At 35.1% G+C, this 26,556-nt stretch overlaps 1 protein-coding gene across 1 annotated transcript; it reads right to left on the bottom strand.

Moving 5' to 3' along the window:
- Nucleotides 1-26,556, bottom strand: METTL14 (methyltransferase like 14). The gene is made up of 11 exons (XM_017510718.2): nucleotides 26,324-26,556; nucleotides 21,601-21,689; nucleotides 20,399-20,486; nucleotides 18,925-19,005; nucleotides 18,471-18,558; nucleotides 15,953-16,043; nucleotides 13,427-13,568; nucleotides 10,396-10,488; nucleotides 7,301-7,417; nucleotides 5,555-5,765; nucleotides 1-2,355 (listed from the first exon to the last, which is right to left on the bottom strand). The coding sequence occupies exons 1-11, from the start codon at nucleotides 26,387-26,389 to the stop codon at nucleotides 2,051-2,053; spliced, it is 1,371 nt and encodes a 456-aa protein (XP_017366207.1). The 5' UTR covers nucleotides 26,390-26,556; the 3' UTR covers nucleotides 1-2,050.

The following is a 26,556-nucleotide window of genomic DNA, read 5'->3' as shown; positions in this document are numbered from 1 at the left end:
AAACAATACCTCAACCTTTACTGAAAGTCAAAGTTAGCAAAAACTAGTGAGTCAACTCCATCCCATGATTAAAAAGGCCAGATTATTGTCAAAGGGATAAATTCTAGGTCTTACATTCTTTTTCCATGATCTACTTTTTAAATTACTTTTTCCTAAATATGGTAGATCATGGCTCCCCTTAACTTTCAACTGTCAAAAGCAGCCACACCTACCTCTTTGCAAGATGAAATTGTGATAATCTCACAGGTATCTATGCCATGTAAACAGCAGGAATGTCACCACCTCCAGGAATGTCATCTTGGGTAGGCCCAGGACATGGAATGTAATAAAGAGCCCTGTGTATAAGACAGGGTCACTCCTTAGCTGAAACTTGTAAGGACCCATCACAGGCAACTGGAATTTCTGTATCCTGACTTCATTCCCAGGCCAACTCTGACATATAGAGTTCTAATTCTAGATAAACTGTAATTAGTGAAGAGAAAATATACCATAATTTCAGCAAAAACTCCAATTATGACAAATAACATCTACACTAAGAGAGGTGTTAGTCAAATGCTGTCTTGTATTAGATAGTACTAATGGCTTAAGCAAGTTAAATTCATTAGTCTTTTAAGGATGTCAGCCTATTTCTATCATTCAGTCCTTATCTTGAAACTGAGTCTTTGGTGGATGTAATATAATCTCACCTTAGATATGAGCAGAGAATAGCCATTAAAATGCATCACAGACCAAAACTTTTCTATTTGGTAACAACAGTAACAACAGTGATTCTACTTATAGAAAACAGGCTCTCAAATCTTAAAAGTTTAAAGTTTCATTAGAAAAATCATAAAAATAAGAAAAGTATTCATCAAGAACAATAATGGTATTATTTCATTATCAAATTCATTTAAACCATGAATTACAGTATAGCAAGAGAAATGACAGCATCAAGTCTTATATAACTAACTCATCTGCACAAGAAGTCCTTAAAAACAAACATTACACCATATGGGTTTAATAAAAGGCAACTGCAGTTCCAATTTCCAAGCTGTATCCTTAAGTTGAAAGTTTTCTGTAGTTGGTTTTATATTAAACTGTCTCCATAACATGTTTAAAGGTGTATGTCATTTCATCACCAAGTATTTTAGTCCCAAAATGTTAAACCAAGCATCTGATAGTGAGGTATCCTGTTCTTGCCTCTCATTTATTTTGCTGAGGAATATAAAATTACTTTAAGGTCAATCCAAGTTCAAGTCCACACCAGAGTTCTATCTAGCACATGAATATTTGTCCTCCTTTGCTTCTTAGGAAGCATGATTAAGAGTCATAGCCACAAAACTGAGATTATGATGATGAACTTTTGTTTTTTCTTTTTAGTTTTTTGTTTTAAGTCTGTCTACTAAGTTGTATCTCTTCTTTCACCTGCTCCCGGAATCTCCACCTCCCCTATCAGATTTAGATTTGGGAAGAGGTGGTTTTGTTCAAAGTCTCTTTAATTTCTTCGGTATTCAAATTATATCTGAGTTTATTTAAGACTTTAAAAAGAAGGAAATAAAAAAGCTTACCTCTTTTTATTGTTTCATCAAGAAAATGTTAAAACCCTGACAGAAGCTTACCATCTGTTCCAACTCTATTCTATCAAGGCTCCCAAACAGCTCCCCATTTGTTATGGCAGCAGTGACAGGATGTGCATTACCAGCTCCTGTCAGCACTAGCATGACACCACAGATTGGATCTTTTTCCATTGTTTATTTCCAAAAATTAGCAAAACCCTTTGTAATTTGTTGAACTCTATCAGAATAAATTCAGTCTCCAAAGACGAAGCTACTTGAGTTGTTCCATTCTGTTCATGCACATAACAAAAGCCAGGATCATTCATTTATCCTGAAAAAAACTATACAGTGTGTGTGACAACTGCAAGCGAGGTTGGCTAAGACATTCCTGCAGCTCAGAGAAATTAAAGCAAAGTGCAAGCTGCAAGTGCATTCTAAAGTTAAGTCTCCCACTTGAAATTTAACTACACTAAAGAAGGTTAGAGGAGCATGAACAGGATCAATGTCTTCAACAATTACCGAGGTGGGAAGCCACCTCTGTGTGCTCCTCCACGACCCCCTCTAAAGCCACCTCTTTCTCCTCGGAAGTTAGATCGATTTCTTTCTCGTCCACGGCCAGCGGAAGTTCCACCTCTTCCACCACCTCGGGGAGCTCCACCTCCTCGGTCAGATTTAGATTTGGGAGGAGGTGATTTTGGTCGAAGTCTCTCAATTTCTTCTGTACAACCAGTCAAGTAGGAATTAGGAGCACTGAAATAGGATGCATATGTTTCCGCATTGTAGTTGCTATTTGTAAGCGTTGGTCCAACTGTGAGCCAGCCTAAAATGGAGGAAAAAAAGATTATCCTTTTTATTTGCAATTCTCTCTTCTCTTATTAATTCTTTAGAACCTAGTTCAAATCCCCAATGCATTCTTAAAGATGTTCCCATCATTCATCCAATATTGATCTCTTTTACAGAATGGCATTGAATTGTGGTCATATTTTAAAGATTTCACAGGTATATATCTTGTTTTAGTAAATAAATAAAATACAATAAAATTTGTATGCACAAGGATTGAAAAGTATTATGTAAAAAAATTATTTGAAACTTTCCTAAATGTTACATTAACTTTTCAATTATTAAGAGATTACCATCTGATGTTTGCTTTTATTCTTGTAATAGTTTTGTTTTTTCTTAAGTTTTCTGTTTCCTTAAACAGCAGTTGCCACTGAGATTATTCTCAGATTCAGGAGCTATATTTGTGCAGGACAGGTTAATAAAAGGAAGAGAAAAATCTGTTTTTTATTTACTAAAACATGATAACTATATTCTTGATATGTTATATATATGGACACTTATGCTTCCTGAACAAACACACTACTTCATTTGAAATTTTAGAGACATTATTTTCTCTTAACTCAGTGAAGGGGAAATATTTGCTTACCATAAGCTCTGCTGCCAAGAAATATTTTACTTTTATAAGAGAATAAAGTCATCCATAGAACTTCCAAACAAGATGTTCATGTATATTTGCAGAGGAAGCCTAAACAACTCAAATTTCATTACATAGCCATATATATATACTATGTACAAAATATACGTATGATCTAATATGCATATTGAGGAAAAATTGGTTTAAAAAATGAAGGAAATTCTATAGATTAAGTCATAGTATTCTCACTCTTTAAAAATCTATACTATTTTAATTTAGAATTTAATAATTCAAGGATACATGCTGCAGTTTCCAAGATAATCAATGAAGAACAACAAAAGAATACATAACAAGTTAATGAAAAGGAAAAATGAAATGATAAAAGAGTAATTAATCAATCCAAAAGAAATGAGAGAAAAAGAAACAGAACAGGTGGTACCAATATAAAGCAAACAGGAAGATGGTCATTTATGCCCAAAAATGTCAGGAATTACATTACATATAGATTGACTAAACGTCCAATTAAAAGACAAAAGTAAACTGGATGAAAAAGCAACTGTGTGTTTATTTGCAAGAGATACATCTTATAGGTAACAACAGAAAAACCGAAAGTACAAGGCTGGAAATAATATGCCAGGCAAACACAAACCTAAGAAAGTTATAATAGCTATACTATCAGGTGAGGTAGAATTTAAGGTCAAAAACACTGGATAAAGGACATTTCATAGCATTAAGGAGACCAATCTACCAGGAAGGCATAAAAGTTCCACCTTTTCTATGCACCTAACAACAGATCCTCTAGTAGATATAAATACAAACTGACAACTAAACAAAGAAACCACAAATCCATAACCATAACAGATTTCAATAGACCTTTGTCACTTAACAAGTACTTTAAAAATATCAGTAAAGATATTCGTGATCTACATAGCATACGGTTAATAAATACCACAACCACAACAAAAACAGAGTACACATTCTTTTCAACTGGACTTAGAATATTTATTAAAGCTGAGCCATAAAGCAAATCCCAACAAATTACAAAGAAGTGAACTTTACAATATAAATTATTTGACCACAATATAGCCCAAAAGCAGTAACAAAATAACTTAAGCAACATAATACTGAATATCCAATAGATTAAATATGCAATCACAATGAAAATTTGAAAAAACATTTGAAATAAATGATAATAAAACACTACATACCTAACTTTTGGAATGCAATAAAGCTGTGCTTAGAGAAATTTAGAACTCGCAATATAATACCATAATACAAAAAAGCTGAATATCAATGTTAAAATACTTCAGAAGGATAGCAAGTAAACCCAAAATAGAAAGAAAACAAAAAAGAAGAAATTAATTAAATAAAAATAAACATGCAATAAGGCAATGAGAAGACAGTCACCAACTAAGAGAAAATATTTGCAAAAAACAAATCTGATAAAGTACTATTCTCCAAAATATACAAATAACTCTTAAGCCTCAACAATAAGAAAACAAACAGCCAAATAAAAAATGGTCCAAAGACCTTAAAAGACATCTCACCGAGGAAGACATATAGATAGCCAATAAGCATATGAAAAGATGTTCATCCTATGTCATCAGAAAAAATGCAAATTAAAACAACAATATGATACCACTACACACACACTAAAATTGCCAAAATCCTGATCACTGACAACATCAAATGCTGCTGAGGATGTGGAGCAACAGGAACTTTCACTGCAGGTGGAAATGCAAAATGGTACAAGCACTTCAGAAGACAGTCTTGGCAGTTTCTTACAAAATTAAAGATATTCTTATACAATCCAGCATTTGTGCTCCTTGGTATTTACCCAAAGGAGCTGAAAACTTATGACCACACAAAAGCCTGCACACAGATATCCATGGCTGCTTATTCATAATTGCCAAAACTTGGGAAGATGTCCTTCATTAGGTAAATGGATACATAAACTGTGGTACATCCAATGGAATATTATTCAGCACTAAAAAGAAATGACCTATCAAATCATAAAAAGGCACAGAGAAATCTTAAATGCCAATTGCCAAATAAAAGAAGCCAATCTAAAAAGGCTACATACCATACAATTCCAACTATATAACATTCTGAAAAAGGCAAATTATGGAGACAGTAAAAAGATAAGTGTTTGTCAAGGGTTGTGGGAGGGATGAATAAGTGGAGCATTGGAGATTTTTAGGGCAGTGAAACTATTGAGTATGATCCTATAATGGCAGATACATGTCCTTATACATTTGTCTAAACCCACAGAATTACCACACCAAAAGTGAATCCTAATATAAACTGTGGACTTTGGGTGATTATGACCTGTCAATGTAGGTTCATCATTTGTAACAAATGTACCACTCTGGTAGGAGATACTGATAACTGGGGAGGTTATGCGTGTTTGGGGGCAGAGTTATATAGAAAGCCTCTGTGCCTTCCTCTTGATTTTGCTGTGTACCTAAAACTGTTCAATTTTAAGTACAGCAAGAGAATCAATCAAACACATTAGAACTTTATTTTACACAGTACCATGTCCTATTTCTTGACATTCATAATCCAAAGAATCATAAAGTTGTTGTTGTTTTAACTGAAGTCCTACCTGGTCGAATTGTACTATCTCTTCCAAATAGATGAAGGCGTCTTCTACCAAGACAAAAATGCTCAATTATATGAAAAATTTCTACAGGTTTTTCTATGTTGCCAATTTCAGGTTCTTCTGTTATAATTAAGTCAATGTCAACATTAGCATGAATGAAGTCCCCGTCTGTGCTACGCTTCACAGTTCCTTTGATCCCCATGAGGCAGTGTTCCTAAATAACAAGAGCATACCAATTAATCTCTTTTAATCAACAGTCATTCCAAAACCTTTTACATTTCTGATGTCCTCAATTCTAAAACAATCCTCATTTCTCCAAATCTTTCGGATACAGTTCTTTCTCTTTTTTTTTTTTTAGACAGAGTCTTGCTCTGTCATCCAGGCTGAAGTTCAGTGGCATGATCTCAGCTCTGTAGCCTTGACCTCCTGGGCTCAAGCAATCCTCCCGCCTCAGCCTCTCTAATAGCTGGGATCACCAGAACATGCCACCACACCTGGCTAATTTTTAAATTTTTTGTAAAGGCAGGGGTTTCGACATGTTGCCCAGGCTGGTCTTGAACTCTTGGGCTCAAGTGATCTACCCACCTTGGCCTCCCAAAGTGCTGGGATTACAGAAGTGAGCTACCATTCCTGGTGGGATACAATTCTATGGGCAAAAAACCAACAGGAGAACCTGGATTTCTGGATGAGGAAAGACTGCCATGTAAATAAGAAAAACAAACTCTTTTGTACGCTCTCACTTACAACACTCAGTATTTTCAGAATACTTCATTTCTGATCCCAGATGTGTGGGTTTTTCCCATCCCAAGCAATTCTCCACTTCTCCACCAACACTATAATTCAATTCAGTTCTGACACTATCTACCTACTTAGTGCAGACTCCACATGACTGCCCTACCTTCAGATACCAATCACAAGTCCAGGTTGTCACCTGTGCTTCTGACCAACCAGCTATAAATCAGAGGTTCCCATGACCTCTTTCTCAGGTTAGATCATTTGCTAGAACAGCTCACAGAATTCAGGAAAGCTCTTTACTTATTATGACCTATTTGTTATAAAAGGATACAATTCAAAACAGCCAAATGGAAGGGACAGACATTGACAGGTATGGGGCACGGGTCATGGAGCTGTTGTGCCCTTTCCAAGTGGACCACCTTCCCAGAAACTCCACAGGTTCACCAACACAGAAGCTCTCCAGCCCCTGTCTTAGGATTTTATGGAGGCTTCATTACCTAGGCATGATTCCAGTCCAAAAAAGACTTAATAAGAAAGACCCTCCCACCACCCGCTCCCTCAAAAGAGAAGAATAAAAACTGTTAAAGCCTGATACTAGCAGGGCAGAGTCACATGAAGCAGAAGTTCTCAGGGGTTCTTAAAGGAAAAAGAAGAAGAGAGAAACATTTCTAAGCTGGCCAGCTAGAGTCTTGCTGCTATCTTTTCTTTCTGAGCCTAGAAAAAGAAAAATTCTGTGGGACAGGGTGATCAAAAGCATTTATCTAACTTAGAAATATGGCATTTAGGACATAGAGGAATACATACTCCCCTTTCTAGCATGGTGGGGGTTGATCTAAGATGGTGAATAAATCATTTAAAACCTAACTTGGATGTATTCCTGTAATGCTCAATGCTGTTTTTACAAGTCTAAGAAAAGGACCTTCTCATAAAGTTAATTAAACAGCATACAGTGATTTGGAAAAGCTTGAGAGAAAATCATGAAAATTTAAAAAAATAAATCAGTAAAAGCAATACCTTTGTTCTCTGAAAGACAGCCTTTGGATCTAAAGTCTTAGTCTTCCCAGGATTGTTTTTATTGGTTTTAATCCAACAAATATCTTCACATCTTCTGTAACCCCATTTTCGTAAACACTAGAAAAGAAAGAATTTTAAACAGAAATCCTTAACTTAAAGAAATAAATAATACAATAATCAACAGCATTAAAAACAAAAAAACTTTCTAGAGGTTTCAGACACTAAATTCCAAGGTTTCAAGGTAATTTTGTCTTAGTGTAGAGTATAGAAAGAAATGCCAGTCTTTAAATATACAGCCATAATATAGAATACATATTTACCTTTGGATATCAATGTCACATATATAGTTAAATATCAAAACACAGAAAGGATTACATAATATCCCAATTCTGCATTCTCTTGTCATTAATGGATACTGGGTTTTAAATTGTAAGCAGACACTCAGACCTTCTGTAATCACAAAATAGTTCAAAACACAATTTGATTCCTGCCACCTCAATATTCTATTCTCTGACAAAGCTATACACTGCTGAAAATTTTCTAAACGCAAACATCAAATGAGAGTCTTATAAAACTGTATTTCTATATTTAATACAACTGTAAAAATGTTCAGACTTAAAAGTGTTAAGTGTATCTCTTTGTTGGATAAAACTGTACTTTCATCTCTATATAATCTAGAAAATAAAGATGTGAACCTTAATGTCCTAGAATCTATTATACATGAACATGAAACAAATACCAGCTAAATGATTGCTCACAGTGACCTTTGAAAGCTTACCATATGCCACTGCTGGCTAGCTGCTGGGAATAAAAACATGAATAAGATACAGTCCCTACCCCCATCAACTTAAGATTAAATGAGGGAAAAATAAATAAGTACTGTATTGCTGGTATGATGATCAGTACATATAAAGATACAATAGAGTATGAAACATACACTTTTCAGAAATGCTTATTGGGCAATAACACCTCAAAATAAAATTTAAAATTTTATTTTTTTGTTTAAGACAGAGTCGGACTCTGTCGCCAAGGCCAGAGTTCAGTGGTATAATCTTGGCTCACTGCAACCTCCACCTCCGAGGTTCAAGCAATTCTCATGCCTCAGCTTCCCAAGCGGCTGGGACCACAAGTACGTGCCACCATTCCCTGCTAATTTTTGTATTTTTAGTAGAGATAGGGTTTCACCATGTTGGCCAGGCTGAGGCTTGAAATCCTAGCCTCAAGTGACCTGCCCGCCTCAGTCTCCCAAAGTGCTGGATGATAGACATGAGCCACTGTGCCCAGTAGAATTTTATTTTAAAATCTCCAAAATCGAAATCAATTATCTATTCCTGTTACTAAATATTTATTTTACAGCAGCTGTCATTAACATCACTATGACCTAAATTCTACATGCCCTAATCCACTAATTTATCAAAAGCTCATGAGTATTTTTCATGCTGAATTATTTTTTTTTAATTGTTTTTTGCTAAACTCTCACCAGTATAATAAACTGCTGCATATGCAAATAAGATAAAAATCTCCTGGATGGCTACTGAAGAGGCTGAGGCAGAAGAACTGCTTCAACTGGGAGGCAGAGTTTTGTAGTGAGCCATGATTGCACTCTAGCATGGGCAACAGGGCAAGACTCTGTCTCAAAAAAAAAATTTTTTAAAAAAGGATAAAAAACCTCCTGATCATGTTCAATCTAATTTGGGGAATGCAAGGAAAGATCAAAGTCAAAGTTAAAACAAAGTAAATACCAATATACCTATAAAAACATTTGTTTCTCTCTAGCTTTTCTAGAGAATCTTGAAGAGCCACTACCAAAAAAAAGGAGACACCCAACTGAAATATAATTATAGTCTATTTTGGAGTTAGTAAATGATAGAAGCAATGGTATTACCCAACAGCCTTACTATTTATGTAAAGAATATAAAGTAATTGTGGAATTTCAGAATTGGGGCACAATCTTATTTCCATATAATTGTACTTGTTGTCTCATATAATCTTACTTAAACTTTTCAACTGTTAAATGGATACCTCCCCAAATTAGAATGATTAAATGAAATCATTTGGAGTGTAGGAAGTAATAAGTCATAAAAATGAAAAGTGTCAACCAACAAAACAGGACAAAACTGGGAACCTCAGCAGTAAGTACCTTTTTGCATAGCAGCTGAATTGAGAGCAAAATTAAGATTCCTGATACACAGTCATAATACTGTCATTATTCTTGTTTAAAATAGCATATATAAATATTATTTTGTTCCTTTTGGCAAAATACTCCAATCAGGGCCAGGTGTGGTGGCTCATGTCTATAATCCCAGCACTTTGGGAGGCTGAGGTGGGAGGATCCCTTGAGCCCAGGAGTTTGAGGACAGCCTGGGCAACATAACAAGACCTCATCTCTGCAAAAACTAAAAAAACTAACCGGGGTGGTGTTGTGCCTGTGGTCCCAGCTATGAGGAGGCTGAGATGGGAAAACTGCATGAGCCCAGGAGGTTGATCGAGGCTGCAGTAAGCTGTGTTTGTAACACTGTACTCCAGCCTGGGGAATAGAGTTGGACCTTGTCTCAGAAAAATAAGAAAAAACGCCAATAAAAAATAAAAATAAAAAAGCTCTAAAATACAATTAAATATCAGATACTTAAAATAAGTTCAGGTGTTATATCTTATTCATTCATTCATTCATCCATTCATTCATGTCTTCCATATGCTGTGTTACTTTTCCAATTTTATGTGACTTCTATTTGGATTTCAGGAGCCAATACTAGTTAGAATACTTTTTAGCTACTAATAAAGAATAGTAAACAATACCAAAGCAACTCATTTTTGAGGTATAATTTGGAGTTTCAAATCTTTAAGCTGTTCTCCTACACTTGCTATAAAGTACCTTTTGAAAGAGCTACACATTCATCCCTAGTCTAGCTGGTTAACTGACTTACAAGTATTGCATTTCTTACGTTCTTTTCTGGACATTTTTTTTCTCACTATTTTAGAATTATTCAAGAAACAAAGGACAAAATAACATCGATTTTCAAACTTCCTATGCAAAATATTGTTACTTTTTTTTTCTTATTAATGTAAAAATTCACTTTATAAAAGCACCATCTTACCACTCTTCCAAGGTCCAACCCCTCCCCAGAACCACACCAGAGAAAAATAAACGATCGAGGTGCTGCAATCTCATCAATTTCTAACTTCATAATCTGTAAGAAATCAAAAGAATATTGCATAAAAGTATTTTGTTTCCCATTCATCCAAAATCCAAAAGAACAACAATTGAGATTTATCAGGTTACCCAGTAGATGTGTTCTTGCAGTGTATTAGTTTCCATTAGGAACTATAATAGAAAAAAATGTTATCCTTAAAATTACTTGTTCTGTTGTTGTTTTGTTACATTATATATAAACAACATACGCATTTGTGCACACATGATTGCAACACTGCACTCCATATATACACTTGCTTTTATACAGAAAGAGCTTACAGGAAACCATAGCTATAGAACTATGGAATCTTTTAAGATGGAGCTTGAGAGAAATTCTCCAGCAATGTCTTACCATTTATCGAAAAAGAATGAAGAGCTTAACTGAACCCAACGTTAGGAACAAAATTAAAATATAACAATAAATGTTTTGGGGAGGACTGTGATATACAGTGTCTACAGAACTTCTCAATAAATCAATATACATTATTTTCCTACAATTACTACTTTGTCTGAAATGTCAAAAAAAAATTAATTATTCTCTTTTGACACTAATTCTAAAAGCTAAGTGTTGGTATTTTAATTAGGTGCTTGTGTTCTTAAGTAAAACACAATGACCACTACTGACTCTAACATGAAAAAGAACACCTGTGAAACCCAAACACTTCTCTTATTTACATTTTGTTTATTACATTATCTAATGGCACTTTCTTTAGGGCAATATCTCATAAAAGTTAAAGAACTCTGGGGCCAAATTTTTCAATATGCCAGCCACAACTGGTGAACAGTGAAATTAAACTAAAATTAAAAATCTGCATATAAAATAGAATTTATTTCAAGAACTGTATTAGTTTATCATATATAATTGAAGGTCTTGTACCTTCATTGCTGAAACTTCATGGACTGGCTACAGAAAACAAAGTTCTGCCTAATTATTAATCAATGATATAATCAGATTCGTTGTTTAAATTTTCTTTTCTTTGATCAAACTGACAAAAAAATGGTTTTTAATATCAATATTCAACTTTAATGAGGATATAGTTAACTAGACATTGTTAAACACTACTGAAAAGAATGTAAATTTACACCTATCTGGAAAACTTCTCTGCACTAATTACCAAGAGCATTAAGTCTTTAATCTTAAGTGTTAGAAATACTATATTCTGCGTACTTTTCTGATTTTTTTCAACAATAAACACAGGTAACACTTTAAACAAGGAAGGGGAAAAAACTTTTACATTATAAGAGCCATACAAATGTAAATAAAAGTGCTAGGAGTATTAAAGCTAATAGGAAAAGCTTCAAGGAAGATGAATTAGAGGTAAATCTTGGAAAAACAGACATTCAGAGTAGTAACTACCATTAACTCAGAAAGGGACATGCAAGGATTCCAATCAGTTTCCTAAGAAACATGTCTTCCAGTTTCAGTCCTTTCCTTGGCCTACATCTTTCCTAGAAATGAAGGATACTCCTGACTACATCTCCTTGAAACTCACTATGCCCTTGGTTTCCATTACATTCATACTCTCCTGGTTCTCTTCATTCCTCACTGAACAACTCATTTTTGCATTTCTTTTATACGTGGTCCTTAAATGCAAATGTTTTCCCAGGCTTTACTGTCAGACCACCTTTTTATCCTGAGACATGATCCCAAGATAAACTCATCTATTTGCATGGATTTTATGTGATAATCTTCTAAAACACATATTTTGAAACCAGATCTGTCTGTCCTTTGAGTTTCATATTCCTGTTACCTCTTCCATTTGAATGTCTCACATATATCTAGAGATCAACTTATTAAACATTATTTAATTTCTCTAATCCTGTTCATCTTCTGAAACCCACTCTTAGTTGGTGATAATTCAATCCACCTACCCCAAGATAGAAACCCTTAGATATCCTTAACTCTTCCCCTCATCCCCATCACTCAGTTTCACCAAATCTACCTCCTAAATATTACTGAATTTATCACGTTTTTTCCATTCCTACTATTACCCTAATTCAGGGTCTCTTCATCTCAGCAGTAAGTTACTGTACGAAAGAGTCTTCTAATTGCTCTCCTTTTTCCAGAATTCTTTCCCAGACTCTAGTCCAGCTTCCAAACACCAATCTGACCTTTTTACTAAACTGGTTAAAACTCTTCAAAGACTTATTAATGTCTTCAGAATAAAAGTCCAGACTCCTGACACATCACCTCAAGATAATCCCAATCTGTGTTCCAACAATATCAACTTACATACAGACCTCCCCCTAAGAGATAGTCATTTGCCCCCATGTCTTCTGTTCATGTTGTTCTTTCTGCTTATAAGCCCCATCCCACATCTTTCTTGGGTAATCCAACTCATATATATATATTGTTCAGGTGTCACCACCTCCTCTATGTTCATATGTCCCATCTATCTAGGCTTGGTCAGTTGTTCTCATATCATCTTATGCAGAACTCCATCACTTAATCAACAAAATTCTGTGTCCATATATCCTCTTTATCCATACTTTACTATACTGTAAGTCATTTAAAGAGTAGAAATCCTGTTTATTTATATATATATATAAAAAATTTGGTTTTATATATATATATGCATAACCAAATTCTAATGTTTGCTGAAACTAATCAAATGCAGAATGAATTATGAATCATTCTGTGTGTTTTTAAACTTTTCTAGCTATATAGCCAAGGGCTCTAAGACTAAAATTGTAAGTCTTCTATAGCCTACTCACTTAGTATCTGCTCAATTTTAGCCTCATAAAGAAGAATCATATTAAAGAAACTGTAATATTGGTCAATGTATCTTGGACCTTCAGCTACAATTCCACACTACAAATCTATATTTATAATCCCTACTAAAGTAGGGATATTTATTATCTCACTTTCTGATCAAATAAACATATATTCATTTGAAAATAAAAAATTCATCACAATATATAAAGTTTCATCATACATCATCCCAAGTCCAGCATTTTTCATTAGCAGTGATGCCAGTTTCTCTGTAATACTCTTCTAAAGGAGGTTCCAGAAGAATCACATCAAATTTGGGTGTTAGTTCTCTGATGTCAAAGGCTTCTATATCTGCTTGTAAGTACCTATTTGATTAAAGCAAAAAAATATGTTTTTTTTTAATAAGTTTTTTTAAATAAGATTTTCAAGTGCCTTTCAAAAGGTAATGAAAGAAATATCTTAGATATCACTAAACATTACTACTAAACATTATTTACAAAGTAATCAATAAGATAATTACTAAAATCGTTTTTATTGAGGGTTTTTTTTTCTTCAGTATAGACTTAAACCACCTACAAATGGTCTTAGTACATGAACATAATTGAACTACATAGTAAAAGTCGTATTATTCCCCATGTATATCCAGAAATATTCTTCTCTCAATATTAAAAATCCATATACTCAGATGTGTCTCTGAACCCATTTCCATTCTCATCTGAATTTTCTAAGGAATATCACATTGTTTATTTCTCAATTGTTTAGTTAGGTTAGAAAATCCATTTCTCTGTAAGCTTTAAATTCTTCCCCCTAAAACACAGTTTTCAAATAATTTTCTTTTATTAGTTTTTTCATTAGTAAAAATGTTTATATTGAGTCTTTTCATGCTACCTAATATAAGTTAGTATTGGCCTTTACCGAAAAGTTACTTCACATAGCATGAAAATACTTCAAATTTAAAATACTTTAAATGTAAACGGGTTTTCGGTTTTTTTTTTTGAGATGAGGTCTCACTATATTGCTCAGGCTGAATGCAATGGCTATTCACAAGCCTGATCATAGAGTACTACAATCTCAAACTCCTGGGCTCAAGCGATCTTCCTTCCTCAACATCACAACTAAAGGTGTATTTCAGGGCAGGCATGGTGGCTCATGCCCATAATACCAACATTTGGAAGGCCAAGGTGGGAGGATCAATTGACCCCAGGAGTTTGAGACCAGCCTGGGCAACACAGTGAGACCCTGTCTCTATTTAAATAAACAAATGAATAAATAAGCAAGTAAAGGTGTATTTCAAAATACAATGAATATTAGCGTATACTTACACTTCCTCTCCACATACTAAGACATTCTGTGGTACTTCTAATGACTTACAGAATACATTTTATCAAATCATTACAAAACATTCCAAGCTAAATTCTCCAATTTCAAAGTTCTTATATACATTTCTGAGGAAAACATTATTCTGTTTAGCAACAATTAAAATGAATTATCACATTCCAAATTGTTAAGAATAGTATCTCAGAATGCTATGCTGTGATTAATTTTTGTGTTCTTTTCCTGAATCTAACTTTTCTAAGCTTCCTTTAATAAACAAATTACTTGACAAGAAGTCATTTAAAGGCATTTTAAGTAAGTTATCAAGAATACAGAGTCTTGCTCTGTCACCCAGGCTCAAGAGCAATGGCAGTATCTCAGCTCACTGCAACCTCTGTCTCCCAGGTTCAAATGATTCTCATGCCTCAGCCTCCTGAGTAGCTGGGATTACAGGTATGTGCCACCATGCCCAGCTAATATTTGTATTTTTAGTAGAGACGGGTTTCAGCATGTTGGCCAGGCTGGTCTCAAACTCCTGACTTCAGCTGATCCATCTGCCTCAGCCTCCTAAAATGGCTGATGCCTATAATCCCAGACTGGTCTCAAACTCCTAACCTCAGGTGATTAACCTGCCTCAGCCTCCCCAAGCCTCCACAAGTGGCTCATGCCGGTAATCATCCACTGTGCCCAGCCTGAATGGTTTTTAAGAAAAAAAATATAGAGGTACTTTAATTATCTGAAAAGCTGGAAAAAAAATTAAGAGCCCACTGTGAACTCAGCACCAGAGTTTCAAATTAACATTTTTGCTATAAAGAAGAAACAAGGCTCAGTGTGGTAGCTCATGCCTGTAATCGCAGCACTTTGAGGCCAAGGTGGGCAGATCACCTGAGGTCAGGAATTCAAGAGAAGCCTGAGCAACACAGTGAAACACCATCTCTACTAAAAATACAAAATTCGCCAGACATGCTGGTGCATGCCAAAAATTAGCCAGGAATGGTGGTGCCTGCCTGTAATCCCAGCTATTCAGAAGGCTGAGGCATGAGAATCGCTTGAACCTGGAAGGTGGAGGCTGATTAAGCCGAGATTGCGCCACTGCACTCCATATTCCAGCCTGGGCAACAGAGTGAGACTCCATCTCAAAAAAAAAAAAAAAAGAAAAAAGAAAAGAAAAGAAAAATAGAGCCAGGAGTGGTGACTGAAATGCCTGTAAGTCCAGCTGAGGTGGGAAGAGACTGCTTGATCCCAGGAGATGCACATGAGCCTGGGCAACATAATGAGAACCAGTCTTTAAAAATAAAAAAAGCAAAGAGAAAAAATAGAGTAATAAAGCATGTTAATAAAAGTGCTGAATTTAGGAAAAAGAAAAAAGGTTATAGGATAAACAAATTGTTACTTTAAGCCTGAGCTGGGAACAAACAGTAATAAAAACACTTACATAGGAGGAGTGTTGGATTTAGCTATTAACTCATCCTTTAGCCTGATGAGCTCCCTCAGTTTAGGATATTCTTCAAATCTGTCAGCTAAACCTGAGGAGATAAAACAGTAAATTCTGAATTTCAACTCAACTGAAGTTATTATCAGTAATTCAAAAGTTATGAGCCCTCTCAAGAAAACAAAACAATACACACCATACACGTATCTTTTAAGGAAGCTTAATTTCTAATAATTTTAAATAATATGTATGCACATTTCATACTAATGACATGCAAGTAAAAACCTAGACGTTCTAAAACCTAGTCCAAGTCAATAAACAACTTAATATCACATATTCATTTAGTTAAACTATCTGCTCATAGCACCCGGTTTAACATTCAGGAAAAAAATATAACTACCTTTCTTGTGTGATTTTTTCCCCCTTCCTCTTAGCTAAAAAAAAAAAAAAAAATTCCATATCCTAAAGAAGCTGACTGTTAAGATTTTAACTTAATTTGTTGGATAGTTATCCAAAGCAGAGAAAATGAGTGTTTCTTTTTTCCCCCTCCCAGAGGGAGCACATTCATAACAATATAAATTAAATAAACTTCCTAATTTAAAAGCCAAAGTACAAATATTAGTAACTTTAATATCAAAGAAAAAAGTAAAAGATTTTGTAAAGCTTCCTCAGTTAGTGGTTGCAGATCACATTTCAAATACAACAAATTTGAAGATTTTATTACAGTCAAGTTTCAAGACAGCAGAGTCAGCTTTTAATCATCTATAAAAAGAAGGTACAACTTTTCCTCAATCTGTAATAGTTTTCTAAGTATGCTTTCTTTGCCTTGGGAAGACAGGTATCTTAAGAGCAGAATGGTTTATATATAAATCTGGTTATACAATTTATATAAATTGTTATGCTCCATCTATATTTTGCTTACAAAAACATTAAAATTAGTTTCTCTACTTTAAGGGTAATGTTGTTTACATGTAACAAGGAAAAATTAAATTTGATTATATCAAAATAAAATATTTGTTCTACAAAATATAATATTAAGAAAGTGAGACACAGAATGTAAGAAAATATTTGCAAATTACTCATCCGATAAGAGACTTGTACTCAGAAAATGTAAAGAATATACACATACACACACACACACACACACACGCAAAGTCTGTATATATATATATATATATATATATATATATATATATGACTTGTTATTCAATAGTAAAAAGACAGTTAAACAATTAAAAAATACACAAAGTATTTGGATATTTCTCTACAGAAGATATTTAAATGACCAATACACATACAAAAAGATGCTCAAAACCACAATAAAATATCACTTCACACTTATAAGGATGGAAATAGATAATAGTAAGTGCCCAAGATGTGAAGAAATCGGAACCATCATACATTGTTAGTAAAAATATAAAATCGTGCAGCGGCTTGGAAGAACACTTGATTAGTTTGTCAAAAAGTTAGGCATATACAATGGCATATTACTTGGCAATTTAAAAACCATGAAGTATGGGCACATGCTTCAACATCAATGACCCGTGAAAATACACTAAGTGAAAGAAGCCAGTGACAAACCACCACACATTGTATAGTTTCATTTATGTGAAATGTCCAAAAAAGGCAAATGTATAGAAATAGAAAGTAGATCAGTAGTTACTTAAGTCTGAGAAGGGGCAGATGAGAGGGAGCAAATGTAGATTAACTGCTAATGGGTACAGAGCTTCCTTAGGGGAGATGCACATGTTCTAAAACAGACTGTGGCAATAGTTACACAACACTGTGGATATATTAAAAAAAAAACACTGAATTATACTCTTTGAGTGAATTGTATTTTGTGTGTGTGTGTGTGTGTGTGTGTGTGTGTGTGTATACATACACGTACATACATATATATATATATATAAAATCTCAATAAATTTGTCTAAAATGCAAGAATAGGCACAGTACCAAACTGTAGCCAAAAAGAAACAAACAAATACACAAAAATAGTAATATTGAATAATAGAAAAAGATGGTGTACCGGGCTAGGCACGGTGGCTAACACCTGTAATCTCAGCACTTTGGGAAGCGAAGGCAGGTGGATCACCTGAGGTCAGGAGTTCAAGACCAGCCTGGCCAACATGTGAAACCCAATCTCTACTAAAAATACAAAAATTAGCTGGGTAGGGTGGCAGGCACCTGTAATCCCAACTACTTGGGAGGCTGAGGCAGAAGAATCACTTGAACCTGGGAGGTGGAGGTTGTAGTGAGCCGAGATCACACCACTGCACTCCAGCCTGGGAAACAGAGCTAGAGGGAGGGAAGGGGGAAGGTGGGAAGGGAGGGAAGGAAGGAGAGAAAGAAAGAAAGAAAGAGAGAGAGAGAGAGAGAGAGAGAGAGAAGCAGAAGTACTAAGAACAGAAAAAAGATGTCAAGCTGGGAAAAATAATTTTGTTAGAAATATCCACAAATTGGATAAATTACATGCACGTAGTTGAGAGTCAGCAACAGTGTATTCCAAACAAATCTGACATACCTACATCCCTGATGAAATTCTGAGGTCTATGTCCAGTGTCTACAAAATGTTGGCAGTAATCATTATGTGGATTTAAGCTCTGCGTTCCCTAAATTAAAAGACAAAATTAAATTTGTAACATGTACTGTAATGGCAGATACATTATCTCTGTACTTTGTTTTTTATTACAACACCATATAAAATGCAATCAATTGATAGATTTAAAAATTAGTATATTTGAAAACACAACTAAAATTGTTACTTTACAGTAGCTGATATTAATATAACATTATCTCACACTAAATAGCCAAATATCAGAAGACTATTTCATGACTAATTTTAAATAATCTTTATTTTATAACAGTGATCCCTCAATCATTGAAAAATATCTTGAAGACAAATAGGTATTTAAAATCTTTCCAGGTATAGAACTTAAATGTGAAGAGTTACAAAATTTGAAAATTACTTATTTTACCTTAAGAAAAGTACTAGAATCTTTGTAAATTTCTTCTTCATACGGCAAATTTTCTTCTTCCTGTTGCATTTCCAGTTCATCCTTGAAAAACATAAGATTAAGTAAATATTTACAAATAGGGGCTATTTCTCTAATTATCACATCTTGATTAAAGCTCAACATAAATATTTTATTTCCTTAAGATTTAATAAATGCTTTAAGTTAGCATTAAAGTCAAACATTGAAGTCTTTGCTTTCCCATCATTAGATCTAGCTAATTGATTATTTTCACACAAAAAAATTTCCTCATCATCATAAACAATAATTACTATAACTATTTTGTTGACTAAATTATCTAAAATTATTTATCTTATACAATACTATAAATGTCAAGAGTTTAGTTTGAATCATAGCTATATGACCACCAGTGTTGCAATTTTATTTCCATTAGATTAAACCATATGAAACAGCTATGTTTATAGGTCAAAAGGTTAGAATATCAGCAACTACATATGGTTCCACCTAAAATAATCACAAATGCTTAAGTTACACATTATTAGAACTGCAACATATAAGACAATATTTATGAAATTAGGTACTATATCACTAAACTTTCTAGAGATTTTATTGAAACTATACATTCTTATCTCTATTATATACAATTAACCTGAAAAAACAAGTCTTTTGGCTCATAATACTTCCTTTTCAACTATTTCAACTAAATACTGCAATTACAAGTTAGAAGTTGGGTTTTCCTTGAGCCTGTTTCAGAAATATTTCTACAATGTAGACTAGGCCATGAATCCTAAAAATATCTTGATTGTTGTTAACATGGAAGAATAACTCCTCAAAAAAGACTACCGAAGCTTCTCAAAATCTGATCCAATTACTCAAAGTTTATTTTTTTTTTCTTTTCTTTTTTGAGATGGAGTCTCACTCTGTCACCCAGGCTGGAGTGCAGTGGCATGATCTCGGCTCACTACAACCTCTGCCTCCCAGGTTCCAACTATGCTCCTGCCTTAGCCACCTGAGTAGTTGGGAATACAGGAGTGTGCCACCATACCCAGCTAATTTTTTGCATTTTTAGTAGAGATGGGGTTTCAACATGTTGGTCAGGCGGTCTTGAACTCCCGACCTCAAGTAATCCACTGGCCTTGGCCTTCCAAAGTGTTGGGATTACAAGTGTGAGCCATGGCACTGGGCCTAAAGTTTCTGACACACTTATATCCTCACTTGTCTTCAAGAATATTACTGCTTGGTGCTTACCAGACATTATGCTGAGTGCTTTATATACAAAACTTAATTTAATCCACATAACTCTCATATTAAGATAAGAAAACTAATACAATGGTCTTAATTTAAGTGATAACATACATCACTGACAATTATTTTAGCACATCTTAAAATTAGGCTTTCCATCAAATTTGTTTTCATGGATATGAATCTATCATTTGGATTTTTCTTTGGCCATAAACTTATTTCACTATCTACTTGCCTTATATTCTTCTATTTTGTCTTCATCGGTCTCTCCTTCATCCAGATACTTACGTTTTGCATTTGGAGCAGAGGTATCATAGGAAGCCCTGAAAAATAAAACAGAAATACTACCCACAAATATATACAAATATAGATATGTATAACAAGTTATAAAAACAAAACAAGGAAAATTTTTCCTGATTAAAGAGTATCTAATTTACCCAGTTTGTTAGTCATCCAAAAAGTCGCACAACATGATTAATTTATTAATTCTGTACTTCATTATTAAGAGAAAGTAACCAAATGAGAAAATATGCTGCTATAGGGGATATATTGAAAAAAAGAAAACTTATATAGTATGCATTATTTTAACCTGTTTTAGCAACACAGATGGCCAAACTGAAGATTAGAATAATGAAAAAATTTTGAAATGCTTTCTGAACTAGCAAATAAATATCACTTTTAGGGTAAAGTATATTTTCTTTTATAAAAAAATTTTTAAATACACTTATTTATTTATAGTACATATGCTAATTCTTTGTCTAACATTCCATTTTCTAAGTACTTTACAAATGGGAACTTACTATCTTGAGAAAATAAATATTTAACAATGAGCTGATGATAAAAACCATTGTGTCTAAAATCATTATTTTGGTGCTTTTCTTAATATACTGCATACCTACTTACAGTTATTTGTTTATTCAAACAGTAATCCTTTCAGTTTTTTTTTTTTGACATATTCTCACTCTATTGCCCAGACTGGAGCTGTAGCACAATCAATCTCAGCTCATTGCAACCTCTGCTTCCCAGTTTCAAGCGATTCTCCTGTCTCAGTCTCCCAAGTAGCTGGGATTACAGGCACCCACCACCCCACCAGCAAATTTTGTATTTTTAGTAGAGATGGGGTTTCACCATGTTGGCCAGGCTGGTCTTGAACTCCTGACCTCAAGTGATCCATTTGCCTCGGCCTCCCAAATGCTGGGATTACACGCGTGAGTCACCGTGCCCAGCCCCTTTCACAATATTAACATGTCATTTAGAAAACAATGTTATTCGGCTGGGCACGGTGGCTCACACCTGTAATCTCAGCACTTTGGGAGGCCAAGGGAAGCATGCCACTTGAGCCCAGGAAGTTGAGGCTATAGGGAGCCACGATCATACTACTACACTCCAGCCTAGGCAAGAGTGAAACCCTGTCTCAAAAAAAATTATTTGACTGACCTGCAAGTTTCTCTTGTTTCAGCAATTTCTCTCTGCTCATCTTTGCTATTTAACACAGCACCAATGCTGTCGGCACTTTCAGCTCCCAACTGAGAAAAGGCAAAATCAGAAATTAGGTCACAATGCATTAGATAGCCTTTCTAAGCATTTGTAGCAGCATTTGATATATTAAATATTTAAAAATCATAAACACCTTAATTCACACACACACACACACACACACACACACACAAACACACACAAACACAATCAATTAATCAGTTTGCAAGACAAACTAGAAAAAACCTGGAAACAAACTGTATTAAGAATGAGTTTGACAGCTGGTAAAGCATGTTATGCTTTCAGTTATACAGATGCTCTTTGATTTATGATGAGGTTATGTCCTAATAAACCCATTGTAAGTTGAAAGTAAATCTGTTTCAAAACAAATGTTTTAAGTGCATTTTCAACTTATATTTTCCACTTATAATGGATTTATCAGGACACAATTCCACCATAACATCAAGTCAAGAAGCAGACTGGATGCCTATCACTCTTTTTTTTTTTTTTTTTTTGAGACAGAGTCTCACACTGTCACCCAGCCTGCAGTGCAGTGGCACTATCCCAGCTCACTGCAATCTCTGCCTCGTGGGTTCAAGCAAGTCTCCTGTCTCAGCCCCTGCGTAGGTGGGACTACAGGTGTGTGCCACCACACCCAGCTAATTTTTTTGTATTTTTAGTAGAGACCATGTTGGCCAGGATAGTCTCATCTCCTGACTTCATGATCTACCCAGCTTGGCCTCCCAAAGTGCTGGGATTACAGGCGTGAGCCACCACGCCCGACCGCCTATCACTTTCAAACCATCATAAAGTCAATTGTTAAGTCAAATGATAGTAAGTCTGGGGCAATCTGTATTTGAAAATAAGACACTTTAGCCAATTTCCTATAAAGTAATAAACATGATTTAGTACAGGTTGAGCATTCCAAAACAGAAAATCCAAAACGCTCCAAAATCTGGAAATTTTTGAGTACTAACATGACATTCAAAGGAAATGGTCACTGAAGCATTCAGATTTCGAGTTTTGGCATGCTCAACCAGTAAGTAATATGCAAATAACCCAAATCCTGAAAAGAAGTCTGAAATCCAAAACACTTCTGGCCCAAGCATTTCAGATAAAAGAGATTCATCCTGCAGTAGCAATAACCAAAAAAAAAAAAGGCAGCTAAGACAGTGTTTGCATAGGGTTGTGGGTGCTACGTTAATCATTTTGTAGGCATCAGCTCATACAATGTAATTTATATCGTATGTTCTAATAAAAAATCTATCTAGTTTTACTGAAGCTAAGTCTTAATATTTATAGACACAATGCTGAACTTTACTACCTTAAAATGGTAACATAAATTTTGTTTGGCAGTTGGGAAAATTTTGCAAAATACAAACAAATGTGAACAAATAATGGTTAAGATAAGGCTGGCTAAGTAGAGTGCAACCAATTCATAAATAAACTTTAAAAGCTAGACCAGAATGTAGAATGCAATTTATAGGCCATGAGGAATCATTTAATATTTTTAAGCACATGGGCCCAGGAGCTCAAGGTTGGAGTGAGCCAAGATCACATAACTGCACTCCAGCCTGTGACTGATCAAGACCTTATCTCGAAATATACATATTTTAAGCACAAGAAGGGCATGAAGAAATCTGTACTAAACAGTCCATTTACCTCAGGAAAAGGGAGGAAGCATACTAAAATATCAGACTAGCAAGTCACCAGCCTTGATCTTAAACAACTATCCACTAACCTTGTAGTCCACCCACACAATATGACTCCCCTCAGGTTTCCCCAATGATAAAGCTCTTCCAATATATCGACTCTTCTTGAAATTTCAACTCCTCCATAAACTCTTCCTCACTCCTTTTCTCCTTAGTCAGGAGGCAACAGACCTACTTCCTATAGTTGGAATGCTATCTAACTTTCTTCCCGTAACTGACTCCTTTCTTTTCCTATCTCAGATGAGTACACATTATTTACTCAGAGATTTTTTTCCATAAATGTATGGATAGGCAGTTCCCTTCCATTATTCTCCTTTTTACCTTGCTTCCTTATCAATTTCATGGCACTTAATACAACTTTATTGTATCTTTCACTTTCTATTTATATTGTTTATTTCATAGTCACAACTTTCAATTATTTTATTTGCATACTTCAATTATTTTATCAGTTTTTGTTCACTTCTCCCCAATAAAATGTAAAATCCCTAGAGGAAGACCCTGCCTATAAGTTCAGCAACTAGTATAACACTTGACTAACAGTAAATGTTAATCAATATCTGCTGAATGAACAAATGGTATTTCCTACTAGGGTCTCAATTAGGATACAATGTATCACAGGAGAAATGTATTAAATCATAATTTGGCTTACATGTTTAACTGCCTTCTCACAGGTCAACATTTTTTTTTTTTTTTTTTTTGGTTATGGTTGCACTAAACACGTTATCTGAATAATTATAACAATTTGATATCTTTTGAAGTTAACAAATGTGAACAAATAATGGTTAAGATAAGGCTAAGTAGAGTGCAACTAATTCATAAAACAAAACAAGCTGAAATAAAAGGCAGGTATAAGTTGCTGGTGATAGCATCCAATTGCCAACATCATGGTCTGGGCCTACCTAATGCATCCAACGTCTTCATTCAGCAGACCAAAGCAAATTATACACACTGAGTTGTGCTCTACACTGATATTTCATCAATCAACAAACATTTATTAAAAGCTTATTTTGTGCAAGAACCAATGCTGGGATAGAAGATTAACCCAACAGGAGTCAAATGCAAAGACTTTGCACCCGAACAGTTTGTATTCTGTTTGACAATTAACAAACGATATATAGTAGTGGACTCAACAATAAGGACAATGAAAGCTCAAAGCATGCGCCTAAGCCAAGGTCATCGGGACAGATTTCATCACTATGTTGTAAGCTGTGACATGGAAGCTACAAGGAATTCAGAACGGAAGGAGAACAATTTCAAACATCATAAAGGGTATACTGCACAAAGCGTGTTCTGGAGAGTAAGAAACCAGTCTGCCATGTTCATCATAAACAGAAAAGTAAGTGAAAGAGAGGCTGAAGTTAATTGGTAAAGAGGAAGAGGATGTTTGTCATTGATTATATTGGGCATCCTTACTAAAGCAGAATGGTTCATGTCCAACTAGAAGACCAGCAGACAGCTAAATGTACTAATAAAGATAGGGCCTAAGTTAAAAATTGCAGCTTGCAAACTTACCAGCTTTTTGGCTTTAGGCATGTAACTTCAATTCTTTGAGCTTAATTTCTTCATCTATAAAATGCTGATACAATCTGATATGTAGGATGCAAGATAATGTATGTAAAAATCTTAAAGTCTGACACATAATTAGAACAGACTTTAAAAATGGCAACCATCATTAAACTTTATGCACTTTTTAAGCTCTTTAAGGATAGGGGCTACCTATTACTTGTAGTTCATTTGCCAATGCCAACTAGAGCCCCTTGCAATTTGTTGAGTGTAAAACATTCAATAATTGTCCTATGAATGTATCCTGAGTCAAATAGAAGTCTGAATTCAATATTAAGGAGTAAAACATCTTCTGTGGTAGCAACAAAGAGCTACTGAACATTTTTGAAGAAGTTGGGGAAAATAAGACTTAGAAAAGATACTTGATTTGTCCAGGATTACAATGCCAGAGGGACAAGGGAAAAATGTGATTCCAAGTTCCCATTGTTTCAGCAGTATACCATAAATCTGTTCATCAGATCATAAATAGATTTCAGAATTCCATTTACTAAAACCAAGTTTCATGACTGAAAAATAACAGGAAGATGACCAATTACACTCCATGAGCATTTCTTCTAATCACTTTTACTGATCTGAATGGTAGAATGGAAAATATAGCCTCGATTTTAAGTAGAACTGTGCACAATCTGTATTCTTCACGTATACCCTACTGAACGGCAAATGTTAACTTACTCATATACAAGAAGCAGTGAAGGACAATGGTTTAGAAGACAAGCTTTGGGGAGACAAACCTAGGTTGTATTGCCCAGCCGAGAAGTGAGCAACCAGGAGTAAAATTCCTTAACCTATGGAGCCTATTTCATTATTTGTTAAGTTTAGGAAACACTACCTGTTTCAGATTATTGCGACTAACACAGAGTAAGATTTCAAATATTAACTGTGTGACAAGGATACTGTACATAAGATGCAGAATCTAAAATTTACACTTAGGCTACTTCCAGTGCAGTCTTAAGAAAGACGTCAAATACTACAAACGTATTTCACAATGAAACCACAATCTCAAGAATTTGGTGCTGACGACGAGAAAAAGTAAGAAACAGATGATGATTTAAACAGTGAAGAGAAACGTAGGGGATAACATGCCACTCATCCTGGCGTGAACTGCGGTAATTTAGAAAGACCAAAGCGTACATCCTTGCCAGACACTTGGTGGGCGTTCCACAGATTCGAGACCAATCTTAGCATTCGGTTTAGCATAACAAAGACCGCGGAAGGAAACAGAAAAACATTCGGCGCACCGCGAAAGTTGAGAACAAGAAAGGGAGAACCAGAGATCAGGATCGCAGGACCAGAAAGGCCTTGACAGCGGCAGGTAGAGAGGGGACAAAAAAAGGCGGGGTGTGGAAGTAGGAGGCGACCGCGCACTCGTATTCGCGATCCCTCCCACGGGGACCACCAGGGCCGCGGACCTGCTGCGCGAGGAGCTGTCGCCGTAACTTCTGCCGCTCCCGGATCTCCTGCAATCGGCTATCCATGTTCCAACTGCTGTTTTTAACTACCCCGAATATTTGTCAATCGCCAGTGAACCCTTGTCCAACTTTTCTTCCGAGTCTGTGGAACACAGTATTCACCGGGACCTTAAGAACAGAGGAACCACCATGCTTTCCTCAGTAGGTACTTCCGGCGCGGCAAGAATTGGCTC

Source organism: Cebus imitator, unplaced genomic scaffold, assembly GCF_001604975.1.
Source record: "Cebus imitator isolate Cc_AM_T3 unplaced genomic scaffold, Cebus_imitator-1.0 Scaffold17, whole genome shotgun sequence".
NCBI lineage: Eukaryota > Metazoa > Chordata > Mammalia > Primates > Cebidae > Cebus > Cebus imitator.
Note: the sequence above shows the minus strand (reverse complement) of the source record. Positions and strands in the feature narration are given on the sequence as shown.